Source organism: Girardinichthys multiradiatus, chromosome 20 (assembly GCF_021462225.1).
Source record: "Girardinichthys multiradiatus isolate DD_20200921_A chromosome 20, DD_fGirMul_XY1, whole genome shotgun sequence".
NCBI classification, from domain to species: domain Eukaryota; kingdom Metazoa; phylum Chordata; class Actinopteri; order Cyprinodontiformes; family Goodeidae; genus Girardinichthys; species Girardinichthys multiradiatus.
The window spans coordinates 20533516-20548018 of record NC_061812.1 but is presented as its reverse complement, the minus strand read 5'-3'; the positions used below and the strand labels follow the sequence as shown (position 1 = coordinate 20548018).

The 14503-nt window shown below is 41.0% G+C and overlaps 1 protein-coding gene across 4 annotated transcripts in view; it reads right to left on the bottom strand.

Annotated features, from left to right (window-relative positions):
• Positions 1 to 14503, bottom strand: part of cacna2d2a (calcium channel, voltage-dependent, alpha 2/delta subunit 2a) — a 269412-nt gene that overhangs the window by 32650 nt on the left and 222259 nt on the right. For all 4 annotated transcript variants that reach the window (XM_047346803.1, XM_047346805.1, XM_047346804.1 and 1 more), the window contains one exon: positions 6404 to 6453. In XM_047346803.1, coding sequence (XP_047202759.1) covers positions 6404 to 6453 — 50 coding nt within the window. The remainder of the gene's footprint in view (positions 1 to 6403; positions 6454 to 14503) is intronic.

Genomic DNA, 14503 nt, shown 5'->3' with positions numbered 1-14503 from the left:
TCAGGAGACACCCCGACAAACAGCTAATATGACTTTTAGGTAAACAATTATTGAAATTATGCGTACTTGGTAGAATTACTAGGTGTATGACCTGATGGCAAACTGAGGAAAAATTATATTAAGAGGAGAAACAACAAAGATGTTGCAAAGTTACAAGTATGAGAATCTTTGTTAATATTTTCAAAAGTTCTGAAATCTGCAGAAAAGGGAGTGACTGTTTTATTTTTACAGAGATGTGATAACGTTTTTTTGTTTTCACACTTACATATTTCAGATCATCAAATTAACCTTCACACCAGAAAAGAGAACATGAGTAAATACAAAATTCAGTTTTCAGATGATCTTTTTTTAATTGAAACTAATCTGGCCCTAAGTGAAAGTAATTGCCCCCTAAACCTGATAACTGGTTGTTCCATCCTTGAAGCCAACAACCGCCATCAAGCATTTAACATAACTGGCAGTGAGTCTTTTACATCACTGGGGAGAAATTTTCACCCACTCCTTCTGTGCCAGATGGTTTTAATTCAGCTACATTGAATGATTTTCAAGCATTGAATGGCCAGGTTAAGGTTACAAGACATAATCTCAAATTGATTAAAATCCAGACTTTGACTAGGCCATTCCCTTAATGTGTTTAAGCTATTCAGAGGTGTGCTTTGTATCAGTATCCTGCTGCATAACTCAAGTGCACTTCAGTTATACAGGAGTCACTTCAGTATATTCTCAAAAAATGATGATAGAGAGCAGAATTCATGATTCTATTACTTGTGGCAAGTTGGTCCTAAAGTAGAAAAGCATCAAATGACCATCACATAACCACCACCACATCTGTCTGTTGGACTGATGTTATTTTAATGAAACGTCGTGTTAGTCTGACAATGTGAAGTAAGCTAGAAGAAACAACAACAACAACAACAACACATAATTCCCAAGTTAAAGAAACCAAAACTGAAAGAGAATCAAAGTCATTGACAACCATCAGTATGAAAAGGGTTACTAAGCCATTTCTAAGGTCTCCAAAGAACCTCAGTGAGAGCCAATATCCACAAATGGAGAAAACATGGAACAGTTGTGATCGTTCCCAGAACTGGCCGGCCTGCCAGAATTGACCAAAGAGCGCATCGACAACTTAACTGGGAAGAAATGTTATCCATGTCAGATGGGAGAAACTTGACATAGTTCAGTGTTACAACCGGACAATATACCCAAACATGCCTGGTTTTGGAAACAATAAAGCAGACTAACAGCAATCTATAAGGATAATATTTCCACAGCCACAATTAAAAAACTGTAGATAAAGCTTGAATGTTGGGTCTGTACTCAGAAATCAACCAGTTTAACCAAGTTCTGTTAACTCTGTCAAGAAGAGTGGTCAAATATTCAACCAGAATTATATCAGAACCTTGCAGATAACTACACAGATAGATTTTAAAAAGAATGTTCCCCCATTATCAAGACACATAATGGGTCAGAACAGTTCTAAAGAGTTGCATGGGTCTAAAAGCATCGAGTGCATTTTTTAATTTCAGCCTGTTGTCCAACTTTTCTTTACTTTCCTTTATCATGCTACATCCTTTAAGTATTTATTTTTTTGGCACTGCAATGTACTTTTTTCATAAAGTAAAGCACTTTGAATTGTCTGGTTGCTGAAATGTGCTACAGAAATAAACTTGCCTTGCCATTTACTATATTTATCCAAATATAAATTGCCATTAAAGCATTTATCTGTGGGCATATTTTTAACCCGTTGTGGGTTACAGAAAATGCATGATAAATTCAAATTGGTGCACTGAAATCTTAAAAATCTTTTTTAAGACTGTTTATTCAGGTTTTATGTTGAAAAAACCTTCTACCCTGGAGAAAGAGCTTTTAAAATGCATCTTTAAAAGCCCAGTATTATTTGGACATTCAGGCCAATTTTAGTTGCATATAAACTTATGACATAAAATGTAATTTTGCAACGTTTTTAAATAAATTACCATCCCACGCTAAAATTAAAAGAGAGGTTTTTACAAATGTCCAACCCGAAAGTAACTCTTTGCATGAAAAGCAGCCTTTTCAGTAAAATGCTTTTGACCATTTTGTTTTCTATCATCTGAACAGCGAGGTGCTGACAGGCGTAACCTATTCTATTATTAGCTCAATAAAAGTCCGGTTTAATGCGCCACGGGGAGATATTCCATCAGGACAGTGACAGCCAGACCTTTTCACGGGATATAGAGGACATTTTCCGCCTGGCTAGAACAATCTAGGAAAGCATAACAAGTCAGCAACTACAGACACATGGCACAAAGTAGAGCCTTACATTGTTCTGTGGCATCAGTGTGTGTTGACTAAATGCTCTTTCTTCCTCCCTGGGAACCTGCAGCTATGGTTACTATGAGTAAACTCATCTGTGCTCCACTGATACCCTAAACAAAAACACACCAACTATTTTTAAGACCAGACCTGCAGGACTACAGAACTGTGACTCAGGACAGTGCTAATAAAGATTTTCCATCAGCAGTCCATCTGTTATCCGAATGTTGCCATCTTATCCAAGTGAGACAATGTGATGACTGATGATGAAGGGCAGAGTACGGTTAAATAACATAAGGTTTCAGTGTTTCTTCTGCAACCACCATCAGAAAACCTATTAGAGTAAGTGGTAGTTCTCAGAATATAAATATGCCAGAGTTAATTGAACAGCTAACAGTCTATTCTGGGGCTTGATCACTTACAGGGCTGTTTGGGTGGATCGGTGGGTGGGTAGGTGGTTTGGCAGAGTGGGAAATAAAAAAAAAAGAAAAAAAGGAAAGTAGGAGGAGGGTGGTGACATTGTAGCTCCACCACCACCAAACAGAGTGAGTCAATTTCCAAGCCTGGAATGAGGTTATCCCAAGGGTCTCTCAAAGCTTGTGGAGCCTTAAGCAAATGTGACATTAGTTGAAAGGCAGAATGTCCTGAATGTGAGAGGAAACTCAAGCTAAGTTTGCAAACATGTGAAAGACAGACATTTTGAGTATGTGTGTAAAGGAGTGAAATGAAAAACATTCAAATGCCATCTATAGTGATTTCAGCTGTGGTCTCCTATGTTCAGCTATCAGAGTGCCCCAACTCTAACCTTTGGTCCTGCTTCTCGAATTAGATACGTCAAAAAATCAGCTCGTATACATAGTCATTTCTTTTTCACTGGCATGATCATCCCTTACTCAAGACTGGTCAGAAGCTCAAATAATAATCCTTTTTCCAATCAGTGAACACATGATACCTAGACGCTACCAGGTCAACGACACTCTTAGGTGTGGAAGTCACTACTGAGGGATGTCGACTAAATGTTATCTACAGTTCGAAATAAAAATAAGCCCAACATCAATAAACCTATCAATAACTGCTTTGGGAAAAAGATCAACAAAGGTCTACAGTTATGTGTGAGTACCGTGAAAACACCTATGTGAAACCAAGCCATCAGCAAAGAGTCCATGCAAAGTCTTTCGATTAAGTGTTTAAATTGTCAAGTCTGTGAATACAACTTAGCTTGTATATGTAAAGCATATTGGTGTATGTTTAAACAAAAACAATACAGAAAAGTCCCCCAGAAATCTAAAGTCCTATTTAGATTTATTAATATGAAAATATTGGGAAAGGCTAGTGCTGATGGACCTCGCCATCTGAGCCTGTAAAATCTCAAAGCATTTGGAAAATGTCAGCGCAGCCACTTTTTAACATCTTGCTTATAGGGATTGATCATATTTTTGAAGTGTGGTTCTGTTAAGAGGTTATAAGCAGTCAGCATTTTACTTGCAAAAGATAAACCTTCTCACAAACTGACTTTTAATAAGATCCGTTTTCCAGGCAACAACCACTCAAAGCGGGACCAAGCGCAGATATTTACAAATCTGCAGAAACCTACACTGAACACTGTGTGAGGGAGCAATCAGTAACAATGACTTTCTTGTGTTAAACATCCACTGCAAAAGGAGCCATGGTTATCTTTTCCTACCAAAGTAACAATCCAGCAAGCATATCCCTGGGCTTTTGTGTATTTCCTACAGGTCAGTTCAGGTAGAGCAACGTTGTCCCAGAGATCACCCACAAGGACCCCAAATCCTACCCACAACAATTTTACAAAATTAGGCACATGTCTGATTTTACTGTGAGTAACTGAGTAACCGACAAATGGGCTTGGGGATCCTGTGCCGGCCCACATTATGTTTGCCCTTTTAGCTTAAAGGATTTTTGTGGGAAGCCCAGAGCATGAGCTGCCAAGAAACTACTCACACAGGCCCCATGTGTCAGTCCATGCAGGTAATACAGCGGTGCTTTCCTCTTCAAATCCTTGCAAGGATTTCTGAGGGCACCCCACAATGGACCCTTGTGTACTGTACAGCACATGGACACAATTTTTGATGGCAGCCTTTAGCTCATCTGTATTGTGTAATCTGCTGTCTGATTTTCTTCTTCACTATAATCCATAGATTCTGCATGGGGTTTAGGTCAGGCAAATTCAATGGCCAATGAAGCACAGCGACACCATGGTCATTGAAACCAGGTCTTGGTTGTTTGGCATTGTGAGTAGGTGCCAAATTCTGCTGACTAATGAAATCAACTTCTCCATAAACGTTATGAAGACGGGGAAGCACAGAGGATTTCCTGGTACATGGGTGCATTGACTTTGGACTTGATAAAGCATAGTTCACCAAGCACAGCAGCAACAAGGCATCCCAAATCATCATTGACAGTGAAAGCTTCACACTTAACCTCAAACAACTTGGATTCTGTGCCTCTCCGCTCTTCCTCCAGACTCTGGGACCTTGATAAAAAAAAAAAAAAAGCTATATTCACCTCATCTGAGAAAAAGAATAAAAAAATATAATCTGAGAAAAAGAGAAAAATAACCCTTTTTCTCTTTTTCTCAGATAATATGCTTCTGGCATTGGCTTACCACATGCAATGCAACAGTTGCAGCCCATGTCCAGGATACATCCCTGTTTGGGGTCTTGTGAAGCTCTTTCAGAGTTCATTCAAGGCTCTGGTTATCCCTGTAGCATGTGCATATTTTTCCCCTACAATTTTTCCTTCCACTCAACTTCCCATGCTTGGGATATAGCACTCACAGACAGCTTCTTCAACAAAGACCTTATGTGCCTTAACATCCTCGTGGAGTGTGTCAGTGACTGTCTGCTGAACTACTGTCAAGTCAGCTGTTTTCCCTGTTCTTGTGAAGGACAGACCACACCTGTTTCAAATGTTTCCTATGTAATATACCATTTATTTTAGAAACGAAAAATGTGGTTTTAATTATTCATAAACTACAATTATCAAAATTGGAAACACTTGAAATATATCACTCTGTGTAATGAAACTGTATAACTTATAAGTTTTGAATTACATTACTAATATACAGTAAATTACCTTTTTAATGATATTTTGAATTATTGAGATGCTCCTATAGGTATTTAAAGATATTATTGTCCACTAATTGCAAAAATTGGGGTTCCATATTTTGCCCTAAAACTGGCCAATGTCCTAATAGAAACAAAAGAACTCACTTGAACTTCTATAATATATATTTGTTGATACCTACTTCATCATCTTTGGTCTCACTATCCGTTTGATGGAAAGTAATCATGTCATCAAAGTGAAGATAGTATGATAGTTATCTACAACAGGTATGATGTTTGTTTTCTGCAAGCTTCAGAATTCTACTGGGTTTGTTATTGCAATGACAACTTAAGTGTTTTCAGACCACTTGGTATATAAAAATAATGACTTAGAGTCAGCTTCATGTTTAATAGATCTATAGACACAATTTGATTCACAGTGCTGTGGGAAATGTATTTACTCCCAGACTTTAATTTCATACAAAGATAACATGAATAAAACAACAAAAGCAGTACTAAGCTGTAAGAGGGGTTAATATAGTTTCACAGCAGTGTATTTGGAGCACTTCATGCTACGAGAAAACAGTCAGTCTTAGAGAATTAATTTATAGAGAACTTCAAGTAAAGTTCATCACCTGAATCATCACAACAGTGCTAATCCTGACCAAGCTTCCATCCAAACATGAGGAATTTGATCTATTGCTGAAATATGGTTCTATCCAGGCTCTTTCTTACCATTTAGATGATAATTAAAGTCATTACACACCTATGATACTCTACTTCACACGAATTAACAAAACAGGCCAACATGGATTTCACAGCACTTTTAATTGCCAGGAGTTATGAGTTTGCAGGCTTTCAAATAGCTTCTAAGCTGTATGCAATAATTGAAATGAAGTTAAAGAAATATAAAAATGTTATTATAATTGGCCCAAATGTCCAATTTATGCTCAATTCTAGCATGCAGGTTATTCTGTGCAATAACAAAGGATCTATAAACGCTGCATTTTTACATGCACATTTCATGCACTGTATCTTACCTGTGTGTTGATTCTGATGGCTCCAATTGATGGTATTTCAAAGTAGTAACCTGAAATAAGAAGAGATAGACAATAAAGTTTGGAAATAGAAACACTGCATTCACCTCTCTTATTTCGGTATGCTTGTGCCATATTTGGTCGATGTGTTGTAATGGGAACTATTTTGGAGACTGGAGTCTCATTTCCTCATGTACTTATTAGGTGCACACTATGCCATAAAGTCCAGCAGATGATGGTGGGCCACACAGACACGACGGAGCTCGTGAGCCGCTGACCCTTCGTGTTTGAAGATGTGCTGCAGGATGTAAATATAGAAGCTCATTGAGAATGCTGAGCCCCAGGCACTGTGGCTGATTAGGAATGGGAAAGAATGACCTACTGGGTCAATAACTGGGCTGCTCAACTAGTTATTAAAGCCATGACTGTTTATACAAAGAGTCGTGAAATGGAGGCAGCGTCTCCAGAATGTTAAAAAGCAGAGGCAACTTTCATTATTTTAACACATTAGGCAGTTTTTCTCCACAGTGTTTGGTGGTAAAGTCTCCCTTCTCAGTCTCAATTCATTAGAAAAATGAAAGCACTCATGCACAACCATAAACATTTTGAGTTTATAATTCACACATGCACACACACAAGCACAATGTTGTGGTTTGTGCCAGGGCCACTTTCTACATGGCAGAAAAGTGGTGTTCCAACAGACGGCTGGTTATGGGGCAAGACACCACAAAGAGGTGTAGAAAGGAAAATATGATTTGGATTCTTTAGGTTCACACTGAGCAATAGATGCAACTTCAGCGTCAAGGCCATACTCGATTTTCAAAAAAGACGAGACCCAATATTCTGTCTATCAGATAACTCTTATTTTGATCTGAATATGTTTGTTTAGACTGCAGTTAACTGAAGGATTTCAGCTTTTATAACATCATATATCCCATATGAACAACTGAGACAAACTGTGACAATCTGTAAAACTATATGCAAAGGCCAGATAAACTGATACAAAAATGCTCTATCATAATACACAATAATTGATGTGTGGTCTGAACACCAAAGACATGAACAAATAGTCTTGTTTAGTTAAGAGATAAAAGGGGAGAAAAATATGAAGACCAATTTAAATATCTGTATTGCACTGGCTAATGGAAACAACCCATATTTTCATCTAAAGCGTGAAAGGAACATTAGGCTGTAAAGGCTGTGCCCTGACAACAAGACACATCCTAGATATCATGAAGGACAGATTTGAATTTGTTCTTGCTAAAGAAAAATGGCAATTATTTAGCCTGGAACGTTATTTTAAAACATAAGTAATTTTCCTTTTTGGTTTCAGATGCAATTTAAAACAGATATTTACATACACTGTATAAAAAAACTTAATAACCTTTTTTCACTAATAATAAATCAAACAAAACTTTTTCTTTCTTTGGTTCAGTTTGGATTGTTTAAGTTCTTTGTATTTGCTAAATATCAGAATGAGAGGAATGTTTTGAAATAATATTTCCAAAACATCTGAGTTCAACTAAAGCAAAGCGGTGGATATATTTGAAGACAACATCTTAAACACTCTGCTTCCTTGTGTGGCATAATGGAAAAAAAATAAATTAGCTAGGATATCAGGAAGAAAATTATGGACATCCACAAGTCTGGTTCATCCTTTGTTCCAGATTCCTGAGGGTACCACGTTCATTTGTTCAAACAATGATATGAAATGCAATACATTACAGACTTGTTGTCAGTGTATCAACCACCCAGACCTCTTATGAAGTTAAATTTGTCTCAATATTATTCAATCAAACAAAAAACTAATCTCAATCAAAAAATATTAAGTTGTGATCAAAACTTTCAGAGTTGTAACGATTTTTTTTTTTTTTTAAATGGAATATTTTATTTTGGGGAGAAAAAAAATTGTTTGATAAAACTTTTTTTGATTAAAATAACTCATTTTTTCTCACAAAGAGAATAAAGTTATTTGCAAAACATAAACTTTTATTTGCGCATGTCAAAAATCTTTGGTTACGAGTCTCGCTTTTTTGGTTTTGACGCTCTCTGTTTTTGGTTGAACTCAACGAATTTTGAGTTCTGGAAACATGAACATCCTGGGCGGGGCCTAAAGACGAACGCTGTAAGACGTTTCCCTATTGGTTAGCGCTGACTAAAGCAGCAGACTCTGATCCCCCGCATCTCTGAATTTCTGCTCGAACTGCAGGGCTTGCAGCGTCGCTTCAGTGAGGAGACATCAACTGTACAGAAGAAAACTGTGGTCAAGTGAGCCGACAGTCAGAAATACGCGGTCACGCCAGCCGACACTAGCTCTCTCTTAAAGATTAGCGTAGTGCATACAAGGCGCAATACGGTAATGGAGCAGAAAGGACGCTGATCCTGGCAACGGTTGAGAAAATAAGAGGAAAACAGAAAGGTAACCTACAGAACATTTATATTAATTACATTTTTACAACTTTCACATTCACGTTTTATGTAAAAGAATAAATATTTAAGATTTTACTGTACAGTTTTGGAGAAATATCTTGTCAAAATACCTCAAAATGCTCAACCATTATATGCTTTTGTCCCACCTTCAGGAATGTATTTCTCCAAAACCATGAGAGGTGACAACACAATCTCTTCAGATTTTATCAGAGGGTCATCTATGCTATAACCAGAATTAGTATTTCATAATTTTACTGTAAAGGTTTGGAGAAATACACAACTACCCCAAGTGTAGTATAAAACAGAGTCCATGTCGGGCAGACGGCATCCCATAATCCTGTGTGTTGTCCTCACAACCCGTGATACTTCCTTCCTCTCCTGTGCAGTTCCCACACCACACTGTCATGCTGAGACACAGAGTGCTTTCCACCGTGGCCCTGCAGACATCTGTAAGCAGCTGAGGAGATGAAGAAGAGCTGTTGTTGTACCTTCTTCAACAGGCGAGGGGCGTTTCCGGTCCAGGAGAGGTCAGAGTAGATCTGGATGCTCTTGCACTTTAAGTTGTCCAGACCACTTCCCACAGGACCTCATCGACCTCACCAAAAAGAAGCGTTTGTGGTACTTTGTTGGGGTAGTTGTGTATTTCTCCAGAAACCTACAGTGAAATTATGAAATACTAATTCTGGTTATAATATAGATGACCCTCTAATATAATCTGAAGAGATTGTGTTGTCACCTCTCATGGTTTTGGAGAAATAAATTCCTGAAAGTGGGACAAATGCATTTAATGGTTGAGCATTTTGAGGTATTTTGACAAGATATTTCTCCAAAACTGTACAGTAAAATATAAAATATTTATTCTTTTACTTAAAACATGAATGTGAAAGTTGTAAAAATGTAATTAATATAAATGTTCTGTAGGTTACTTTTCTGTTTTCCTCTTATTTTCTCAACCGTTGCCAGGATTGGCGTCCTTTCTGCTCCGTTACCGTAATGCACCCTGTATGCGCGACGCTAATCTTTAAGAGAGAGCTGGTGTCGGCTGGCGTGACCGCGTATTTCTGACTGTCTGCTCACTTGACCGCAGTTTTCTTCTGTACAGTTGATGTCTCCTCACTGAAGCGACGCGGCAAGCCCTGCAGTTTGAGCGGAAGTTCAGAGGTGGGGGGGATCAGAGTCTGCGGCTTTAGTCAGCGCTAACCAATAGGGAAACGTCTTACAGCGTTCGTCTTTAGGCCCCGCCCAGGATGTTCATGTTTCCAGAACTCAAAATTCGTTGAGTTCAACCAAAAACAGAGAGCGTCAAAACCAAAAAAGCGAGACTCCTAACCAAAGATTTTTAACATGCGCAAATAAAAGTTTATGTTTTGCAAATAACTTTTTTCTCTTTGTGAGAAAAAATGAGTTATTTTAATCAAAAAACGTTTTATCAAACAATTTTTTTTTCTCCCCAAAACAAAATATTCCATTAAAAAAACAAAAATCGTTACAACTCTGAAAGTTTTGATCACAACTTAATATTTTTTGATTGAGATTAGTTTTTTGTTTGATTGAATAATATTGAGACAAATTTAACTCCATAACCTCTCAGGTCTTTTGGCTCAAATCTACTCTGCACACCCAGAACCAGAACTAAACATGTAGAAGCAGCTTCTTGTTTTTTATGCTCCACTTATCTAGAATAAACTCCCAGAAAACTGCAAAATCGCTGAAACCCTAAGTTGTTTTAAATCAAGGTTAAAAATGTATTTGTTTAGCGTGGCCTTTGACTGTGCTATCTAAACATTAGCTATTAGTTAAGTTTTCAGTCCAACTTTCCTTTAACTTCCTTACCAATCATTTTATCATAAATATTTCATTTTTTTATCTTTTTTACTATCATCTTATCATTTTAATTATGAATTTTTACTCTCTTTAATTATTTGTGTTTGTTAATTATTTAATTATTTTTATTTATTTTTTGTTTTTTAACCGTGCCCGGCCTGGCAGAGTAGCACTCAGAATTGTTATTGAAGGGCCAAGAAAAAGCCCAACAGATTTATTTTCACAAGTGGAGCTTTATAGCTATCGCTTTAAAGCTCTGCTTGATATTTATAAAAGAAACTTTATTAGAAGCTGCTTTGGGATTATTTCAATTGTTATGGACACGGAGACTGAAACGAAAATAATAAAATAAGAAGCACGAAAGAGAGGTGGGGCAAAAAGGAAAAAGGGAGAGAAGGAGAAAAGAATGAAGAAAAGAAAGAAGAATGAAGAGAATACAAGATAACACCCTGCTTGCTTCTACACCTGCAGAAACATTCATATTACCAGTTTTTTACCAAAAGGTGCACAGTACTTATGAATGCAAGATGTATTTAGTGGTAAGTGCGGCTCAATGTAGAACTTTTGTGTATCTGTTAACCCCTGTATCTAAACACCTGTGGGTCTGAGTGTGAGCGTGCTTGTGTATACAAGGTTTTTCCAGAAAAATATACAATAGTGAGTGTGAGGAGCCACAGACCTGCCCCCCTGGACCTGGGACAGATACGGAAGAGACCATAGCCACAGACATCCAAAGGCCCTCCAGAGCACAGGAACCCCAGGAGAACCATTACCGGGACTACCGCAACCCTCCCAGAGAAGAGCAGGGGAGAGACCCAGGGGAACCGCCCAGCAGCGGAGCTGCAGCGATGAGCCCACATGCCCCACATGGCAGCCGTCTATGCCCGAGCAGATCAAGCCTTGGACCTGGAGACCCAAGACCCCGGGACATAACATTCCCCAAGCAGGGGCCCTTGGGTCCAGGCCCCGCCAGGCAGCCACCGGGAGTGAGCCGGCACACCAAAGCACCCAGCACCGGACACCGAGAACCACAAGTACACCAACGAGCAGAGACACCAAACACCGGCAGACAGCGTGGCGGGGTGGAAATAGGCCCCACATTTGATGGGAGGGCCTTAACTGATCCAGGAGAGGGAGCAGTCCAAGACCCAACCTGACACAAAAAACAGGCACACACAGTCACAATCACACATTCCCACCCACACTCACCACAATGGACATCGTACACTCACTCACACTACCCATAAATACTCTATATTTCCAGGTCTAGGTGCCAATTCCACATAGAGGCAACGAGCCCCCGGACCCAGGAGGTCGTCCCATTCCCTCTGGGGACGGAGACAGGTAGGTCGCCCTAGCACCTGAACCAGGGTTGGGCTAGCCTGGGCTGGTGCCTGAACCTGAGCGACCCCGGCCCAGACCCCAACCCCCCGCTCTAACCCCAGTCCCCAACAACTCCCATCCTCATCCGGAGAGGGGGCAATGTACAAAAGAGGGGTCTACGTGGTCCAAACTAGCCCACCAACCAGAGCCGCTACAGGATAAAACAGTCCCAACGCACCAATGAATTCCGATCCTAACCCCATGAGCCCCCCACCCCAATGGACCCCAACATGAATGAGTTAATTATTTAATTACCTCTATGCCACTGTAATGTACTTTTCCTATAATGTCTCTTTTATTTTTTTCATGTACAGCACTTTGAGTAGTCTTGCTACTGAAATGTGCTATATAAATAAACTTGCCTTGCCTTGCAAGTATAAACACCATGGGAGGGTTCATTGTTTACACCATTCATCTTTGTGTTTCAGAGATGAATGTGCTTTGGTGCAAAAAGTGTGTATCAACCCCAGGACAGAAGCGAAGACCTTGTGAAGATGAGGGCTGAAGCTGTTAATATCATTAACCACAATGGAACAAGTCCTTTATCGGCATTGCTTGAAAGGCCACTCAGAGAGGAAGAAGTCGTTACTACTAAAATAACACCCACCAGTATGTCAGTTATACCAGTTCTGTCAGAAGGTGTCAGGATGTGACATTTTGGACTTTGTGTTTTGTTTTGTTTACTGATTATCATATTTCTCCAGCCCCTCTGGTTAGGTTTTGTTTACTTATTGTTTACATTTTGTTTGTTTACATCCTAGTCCTTGTGTTCTCTGCTTCCCTTCCTGTCTGTTCAGTCTGTGTGGTGTTAGGTTTCATTACTCTGTAATCTGGTTTGCTTTATGGGTTCCTTGTTCGTTCTTAGGTTTGGTGTTTCTTATGTTCCCTTCAGTTTCTCAGTTTCCTTCAGTTCATGTTTATCCCTGATTCTTATGCTTTATTTTAATCTTTGTTTATAGTTTTTGTTTTAGGTCTGCTCGGTGTCTTGTTAATTACTTGTATTAGGTTCACCTGTTCCCTCTGCCTTCCTGGCTCCTTGCCTCACCTGTCCTTAGTTCCTTTGATTACCTGCCTTTGTTTTCTCCCTGCATATTAGTTGGTTTGTTTCATTATGTTTTTGTGGGTTCCTTGCGTTACAACTCGACCCTTTATCCTCGTCCCTGCCTTGAGTCTCCATGTTCCTGCAGTGTCTGCAATGTAAGTGTTTGGATCTTGACTTTTTTGATTAAAGCTGAGACTGCTTTTTGAAATGCTGCTTCCAAGCTCTTGTCTGTGCTTCGGTCCACTCCAAAACCCCACCGTGACAGAAGGAACCCACCACAAGGACCAAGCAGACAGAGCTACAGAGCTAAAAGGATGGATTGAGCAGCAGGATGAGACGCTGCACGCTTTGTATGGGGAGGAGGTGGAGATTTTACCTTCGCCTCTATTGCTGGAAGAGATGGAGAAGTGTTTTTGTGAGACCGACTGGGCTGCTATGGCTTTTGAGCCGGGTCGGAACCGCTCCTCCCCAGCCCACGCCTCCTCCAAGCGACGGCGCTCTCGCCGCAAGCATTCCTCCTCCTCCTCCGCAGCAGCGCCTGAGCTCGTCACGCTAGCTTCGCCTCAGCTCACGCTCGCTGAGCCTCCAGCGGAGCCATCCTCACCTCCGCCAGCCGCAGCAAGGTTTCCGGCTGGGTTTTCCTCCTGCCCGGGACGACGTCATCGCCAGAGGGCAGCCGCCACTGGGAAGTTTCGGTTGGACGCCTCCTATGCTTCCACGGAGGGTCCACCTGCCACGGCTTCCTCGCAGCTGTTTTCTCCGGCGTGGGTCCAGTCTGGACCGGAGACGCCACAGTCGGAGCTCATGAGGCAGCGGGTGATGGGCTTCGCTGAGTACCTGAGGATTTTCCCCGAGTATTTGGACTTTGTGCACCTCATTCTGGAAGCGGAGTTCCTGGGAAGGGGGTGGCTTGACGTTCCAGCACCACTCTCGGCTGGAGGTCCCTTCGCACCCCTTCTCGAGGCAGTGAGTGCAGCCGTCGGGTCTACAGAGCTTCAGCCGGCCGCTGCCGGGTCTACAGGGCCATAGCCGGCCGCTTCAGGGCCACAGCCGGCCACCGCCGGGTCTACAGAGCCTCAGCCGGCCGCCGCCGGATCTTCAGAACCTCGCCTGATCCGGGAGGAGCCCGTGAGTGGGCTGCCTCCACTTCCTCGCCTGATCCGGGAGGAGCCCGTGGGCGGGCTGCCTCCACAACCAGGTCCGGAACACCTTATGGTTTTTCTTTGGGGGGTGCTCCTGGCTTTACAGCCTGACACACAGCCTGTCTCCAGGTCTGACACGACACACCCAGACACGCCAGAGCCTGACACGACACACCCAGACACGCCAGAGCCTGACACGACACACCCAGACACGCCAGAGCCTGACACGACACACCCAGACACGCCAGAGCCTGACACAGTTCCTGGAAGGTCATCCACCCT